The 7,091-nt window shown below is 36.7% G+C and overlaps 1 protein-coding gene across 1 annotated transcript; it reads right to left on the bottom strand.

Annotated features, from left to right (window-relative positions):
• Window positions 1-880: 880 nt before the first annotated feature.
• On the bottom strand, window positions 881-2,332 carry LOC149238060 (uncharacterized). The gene has a single exon (XM_089369458.1). It carries the CDS (start codon window positions 2,330-2,332, stop codon window positions 881-883), a length of 1,452 nt encoding a protein of 483 aa, XP_089225584.1.
• Between the last annotated feature and the right edge of the window lie 4,759 nt (window positions 2,333-7,091).

Raw genomic sequence — 7,091 nt, 5'->3', positions numbered from 1 at the left:
ACAACCAATTTACTATTGCCGCTATCTTCTCTGAATCCATCTTCAGTTCATTTTCTGCTACCACAAACCCCAAGTAAATTAATTCCTTCTGCAGAAAAGTACATTTCTTCAAGTTTATCAGCAGTTTGTTCTGCTGTAATTTCTCTAGTACCTTACGCATGTGTCGAAGGTGTTATTCTTTCGTTCTGCTGAAAATAAGAATGTCATCCAAATAAAATATCACAAACTTCCCAATATACTCCTTCAGCATCTCGTTCATGAGCCTCATAAATGTATTGGGCGCATTGCTCAGCCCAAACGGCATGACCAACCACTCGTACAACCCTTCATTTGTCTTAAAGGCCGTCTTCCACTCATCCCCCTCTCGTAACCGAATCTGATGGTATCCGCTTTTTAAATCTATTTTTGAGAAATAAGCTGCCCCGCTTAAACAGTCCATCATATCATCCATTCGCGGTAACGGAAATCTGTACCAGATGGTAATTTTATTAATGGCCCTTGAGTCGGTGCACATCCGCCATTCCCCTCCTTTTTTGGGAGCGAGGACTGTTGGTACAGCACAAGGGCTTAAGCTCTCCCTTATCAAACCCTTTTCCAACAGATCCTGCACCTGTTTTCTGATTTCTTCATTATCCTTAGGGCTCATTCAGTATGCTGCTTTATTTGGCAAACTAGCTCCGGGTATGAAATCGATGTGGTGACTAATGCTCCGCTTGGGGGGCAACTTGTCTGGTAAGTCATCTACAACTATGTATGCAAACTCTTCTAACATTTGTTGAATCTCTATGGGTAAGTCTGATATTTCTGTGTGCAACAGAACTGTCCTGGCTTTCTTGACCACTTCCTAACCTACCTCACTATCTTTTACCTGTTTTAAAAACTATTTTCCACCCACCAGCAATGCTCTGGTTTCACCTGTTTCAACTGCTCCTTTCTCTTCTTTGATAGGTACAAGCGTGTGCTTGATTCCGTCCTTCTCGAATTTATAACAATTCATCACTCCATCATGTGTTACCTTCCTATCGTATTGCCACGGTCTGCCTAATAAGATGTGACACACATCCATTGGCATGATGTCGCAGACAATTTTGTCCTTATATCTGCCTATCTGAAGTTTGACCTCGCTTTGTTCATCCACCAGCAATTGGTGGCCCTTTTGCAGCCACGAAACTCTATACGGATTGGGATGCTTTAAGCATTTCAAGCCCAATTTTTCCACCATTTCCATGGACACCAAATTATCGGTACTCCCGCTGTCAATTATTAATTTGCAACACTTACCTCGTGATTTGAAAATTGTCCTGAACAGAGCTTTCCGCTGTGTCTGTTCAGTGTCCTCATTGACTGGTTTCAATAGCACTTTATGCAGCACCAAAGCTTCTCCTGTCTCTGGAGCATTCTCCGCCTCCTGAGGGAGTGCTGCTGTTTCTTCCGACTGTGCCACATACGCACCCCGCTGTCCAGCTGGATCTGCTTCTGGACACTCAAACGAGCGGTGGCCCCACTTATGACATCTATAACATTGATAACCAGCCCCTCTTCCTCGGCCATTCCCTCTGCCGCGCTGGGACGATCTGCCGCCCCTCGTACTGTCTCCTCTATCTACTGTTCCTGATGTCTTCGAACTGCTAGCTTCCTCACTGCTGCTAGCAGTCTGGCCCCTGCCATAGGACTGGCCTTTCCCTCTATTGGCCCCTCGTCCTCTCCAGGCATTCTGCCTTCTGGTAATTTTTTCCTCCGCTTTTATTGCACTTTGATATGCCTCCTCAGTATTATTTGGGGATAAAATACTTATTTCATCTAGGATTTCCATCCTCAACCCATTAACATACCTGGCTATCCTTTCTGCTGTATCTTGGGTATATCCGGCTCGTAAATTCACTCTGTAGAACTCCTCCGTGTACTCCTTTATGGTCAATCCTTTCTGTCTCAAATTCTGTACCTTCCTATGTAATGCAATCTGATAGTCCCTTGGTAGAAATATGCCCTTCAACTTGGCCACCATTCTTGACCAAGTTTTAATCGACATCTTATTCAATCTCTTCCTCTCATTCTGGATATTGTCCCACCATAGAGCTGCATGTCCCTTCAGTTTCGTCGTCGCGAATTTGACTCTACGGTCTTCGCCAACTTCTTCGCACTCAAAGTACTTGTCCATCTCGCTAATCCAATCCAACAAAATATTGATAGACAGGCTACCATCGTATGTCAGAAGTTTTGGCTTAGGTTTACTGCTTGCTAGTAAAACAGACCTCAGCAGTTTCACCTCTGCAGATTCTCCCTCTGGTCCATTTGCTGCTACTTCCACTTCCTCTTCGCTGACATCACCCATTTCTGGATCTCTCCTCCTACCTGCGTCTATTGCCTCCAAATGGGCAGCAAGGATTCTAATTTCCTCTCGCAACCCTTCATCTTCCAATCTGCGAGCACCTCGGCCTCATCCTCGTCGCCCTACCTCCATATTCTCAATCAACCTAATGCTATGATACCACTCTGGTGCAACCCAGCCACACTGGCCTGCTGGTCCACGTGATCGCACGGTATGACGTGCTCTATTACTAAATGGCTTCGTCTACGTGGAGATTGTCTGTGGATATTTCGCTGTTGGTGGCAGTTGCGAGTTATTGTTGCATTAAATGTTCACCCTACATCTCGTGCTTGGTTCCCGCCTCACTTTTAATCCTTATCGCTTGGTCTTTTCACTATTTTGGATGGTTCTGCCATTGAAAGGTTCAGTGAGGGTTTTTGTCGAGCAGTCACTGTTCTGTTAGCTGTGGTGTCTTCCGGTGTGTATGAACATTCCATTCTCCCTTCAGCTCGACTATGGACTCATGGACATTCCTGCCTGGTGTGTCGGTGTTACTCCGGTTCTGACGTGCTTATGTGACTTCATTTTCTCTGGTAAGTTCCTGGCTACTATGATTTCAACTGTAACTGTATTGTTGAAAATTTACTTGCCCATCAAGGAATGGCTTCAAGCTATTGCTCTACTGTTCTGGTATAACCCACTTGCATCTTTCGTTGTTTGTCAATCTCTGTTTCATGAATTCACTGACTGTTATGGACTCAGGGAAAACTCCGGTGGTCGCTTGACGGCTCGAACAGGTAACAACACGCTTCCATGCTTCAATTTATCCTCCCACTGGAAACGTTACTTATCAATATTGCTCCTTCGATCTACAGTTTTACAAATCCATATGTGATGATTCTACTTCTCGAATTCGGCTCTGTCTGCTCAGGTAAGCTACAACAGTTCTTTTCTCAGATTGTTTGGTACGATTGCCCTCGGCTTATTTCCTATAACTCGCTTTGTATATTAACCTTCGGGTTTGTTTTCTCTACAGGTCTATGGTTTCGACTTGAGTGCGTGGGCTTCCGTCTCCTATTCCACAGGAAGAACCTTTCGGTAGGCCCTGAATCTTCCAGCTTTCGAGATACGAAAAGTCCTATAGGATAGTGGCCTCGGCTTGTCATAGTTTGTCTGTAATTATTGTTGTACTGTAGTTTGTCTTTGTTGGTAGCTGTACTGTGTTGTTTTCAACGCCGTCGGTAGAAAGAATGTTTGTGGTTATATATAGAAACCCTCGTCGAAGGTTTCAACCCTAATGCCAGTCACAGTTATGTATTTGGTTTAATTGTTCTATGGAGATGAGAACTAGCAATGTATGTGTTTCATTTGAGAATATAAATGATAATAGTTTTCTTTTCAATGGATGATATTTGATTCACGATAATACAAAAAAATGCGTAACGGAAATACCTCTGTGTTTGGTCGTCTCCTGTGTAATTTTGCCTCTGTTATGTGGTCGTTTTGTCCTATTCTTAGGTCATCCTTTCCTTTCTATAATTCCCTTTTCCGTAGGCGAATGTCCGTTCAGGTTGGACACCAACTGTGTGCCAAATCACAACAGGATCACGCTGTCCATGATCTTCCCCTATTTATCGTTTATCAAACTATTGCATAAACATTAATTTAGTTACAGTAATGAACAATGAATAATACTTTTTGATGGACAGTGGCAGAAAATCCTGTCTCTGCAATGTTATTTTTATTTCTTCAATTCGGATTCACGGAACCCTCCCTTCGTATTACATCTCTGTTTTTATATCCTTATGTTACAGTTGATTTGCAGTTAATTAAAACTTCCTTAGGGTTCAGTTAAACGAACTTATTATGGTTAATAACTACTACCTGTTTGATTCTACAAAACTTAACTAAGCAGTTTGTCATCTCTCCCCTAAATTAACGAACCATTTCCTATTTATTGTTCAGTCCACAGTAATTCTAAATGTCTAATTAATTTCAACCTAACATGCCGACTATGACAATAAACAAAAGTAATTAAAAGAAACTTCCTGATGACTCTAGAGAAAAAAAACAATCCTGATGATCAACAACTTTCAAACCTGGCTGAGACTTCACCCGGTCATGGTGAGATGGATGCTCCTGCATCACAATGATAGAGCTCGATACTATTAAAGAAAAATATATAATGTGTACGATGTATGGAAATTAGTTAACACATTTATATAAATTTAAATCTATCTTTAATAAGACGATTACCAAGCTAATGAGGGAAATAACAAACTCTTGGATATGCAAGAGATTTATTAATGGTTAGGATTTGGCATTGAAGAATTCAACATTGATAACTAAATTTGGTGGGTGTATGGACCTTTTCAACTATGAGATCCCTTTGATGGTATCAAGAAATTTAGGATTGATTTGCAATGCATGCATGTTGTTTTATTGAGGATGAAACATGGTTTCCTTGTTGAAGAAGTACTAGTAAAATGTTACAAACTAGGTATGACCGAGGGTTTGGAAAAATGAAATAAGGAAGAAGAGTTTATCAAAATGGATCTTATTAGGAGTATTGATTTGGTCATTTTCTAGATTGGATGGATTTCTCACATACTAGATTTGGGTACAAATTGCAATGTTATATAAATGTTAATTTTTTCACGAGACTATGAAAATACGAAAATTTTATTGTTAAAATTTAGGAATTGAATTTTTTTATTTCAATTTAGTGATGTTGATCCATCGTTATGTTTTTAATGCATTTATAGTTTTATGTAGTAAGTTTAATAACTTTCGTTACCATTATCGATGTCAGAATTCCAACATTGCGAAAATAATTAACGAGCATATGCGGTACCATATGGTAGCTATTCATGTTCTTTATATGTCATTAATCATAGGGATTTCAACTTTTGGGTAATGACAAACTAATGTCTAAAGGTGAAATATCCCAACTATTACATGCTCCTCAAATGACATTAATCGAAAAAATATGAACACTTAGGTGATCACTATCTAATTTTTGAAGAATTCACATGATATATATTAAAACTTCAAATATAGTAGAATAACATTGTCCTGTAAATAAAACAATGGAATCCATGATGTAGTACCAACATATGGGGTTTCAATTTGTCATCAATTAGTCACTAGTTATGTCATTAAATGAAAAAACTTTAACACATAGATGATCACCTTTTTATTTCTAAAATATTCATGTGATACATATTAAAAGTTCAAATACATTAGAATACCATTCTCCTGTATACAAAGCATTGACATATATGATGTAGTACCAATGTATGGGGTGTCAATTTATCATAAATTAGTTATTGATTGGCAAAATTTTAACACTTAGGTTATCATTATCCAATTTCAGAAAGATTCACATGATACCTATTAGAACTTCAAATACACCAGAATACCATTGTCTTATAAATGAAGTGTTGTCATCCATGATTTAGCACCAATTTGTGGGGTGTCAATTTTTCTTCAATTAGTCATTGGTTAAATGTTTGTAAGATGTTAATATCTTAATAACATGTACAATTTTTTTCTTAAGAAAATTATACACCTTACAAAATAAGTCTAACTTATATAAAAATCACTGTAAGAAAATGTATAGTTCTCTTAATTCTTCATTAGAAAGAGAGAGCTCCATTCTTCACAAAAATTGAAAAAAAAATTATATAACCAAAAACAATTATACTAAAATAATAATTAACAATTAATAAAAAAAAATCTTATTTAATACTAAAGATTCAATCATTGAATCATATATACATCAATGAGATCGATACAAAAAAAAATCTAGTATTAAAATATTTTCAACTTTTAAAATATCTCAAATTGATTTTATCGCTTAAAACATTTACTAAAAAAAATATAAACAAGAGTTACGTGCAACAAATGTTCCTTCGGTTGCAAATATTGTAACCTAAAATAAAAATCAAAAATTAAGATTGCAAATATTAGTTAACTTACAATCAATAGAATAATATATTGATGAGGAGGCCAACTTGTAACTCACTAGAATTGAATATGGGTTGAGTGCAAAACAATGCTAATATAGAAAGAAATATAGCCATTCTAAATAAAGATAGTAAAGTAAAATGGATAAATTCTAACTAAATTACATCACCTAATATATAGCCAAGGTAATTTTTTTATATGTGAAATCAAAATATAATTTAATAAGTAGAGATATAAATCTCTTTGTTAAATCATTTAATCAGAATAAACAGTAAATAATAACCAATTTAATTAAACATTAATGAAATTTTAAAATGAACATAATTCACTTATAATCTTGAACTATTATACTTTCATTTATGCAATAAGACAATGGTGAATTATTAAATATTTTAGTTATAAACATGAACAAGTTTAAATGATTTCGTCAAAAATTTAAATAAGACAAAACCAATAATAGTGCCAATTCTATTGTACTTGAGACATGAAATTAAAAGTGTCTCAACTTGTGCTGGAAAAGAAACTAGTACAAAAATACAACTTACCTATTTTTCAAAAATTTAGAACCTATAGCTCTATGGCCAAGATGTACTGAAATAGCTTTTACGATTTGAGAATTGCTACAACATTTGAATTGATGAATACTCTAGATTTTCTATTGAAGCATTGTGATTGAACTATTGGTGTAATATTAACTCGACATTTGTACATGTGAACTTCTAGTGATGGCAACATCTGATTGTTCACTACTTTACTTACCTACAGATTACCCTGAGTTTTAAACATGGATTCCTAATTCGTGAAGATTTAGCAT

Source organism: Pinus tabuliformis, chromosome 8, assembly GCF_031772625.1.
Source record: "Pinus tabuliformis cultivar Carrire ecotype Pingquan chromosome 8, CPIR1, whole genome shotgun sequence".
NCBI classification, from domain to species: domain Eukaryota; kingdom Viridiplantae; phylum Streptophyta; class Pinopsida; order Pinales; family Pinaceae; genus Pinus; species Pinus tabuliformis.
Note: the sequence above shows the minus strand (reverse complement) of the source record. Positions and strands in the feature narration are given on the sequence as shown.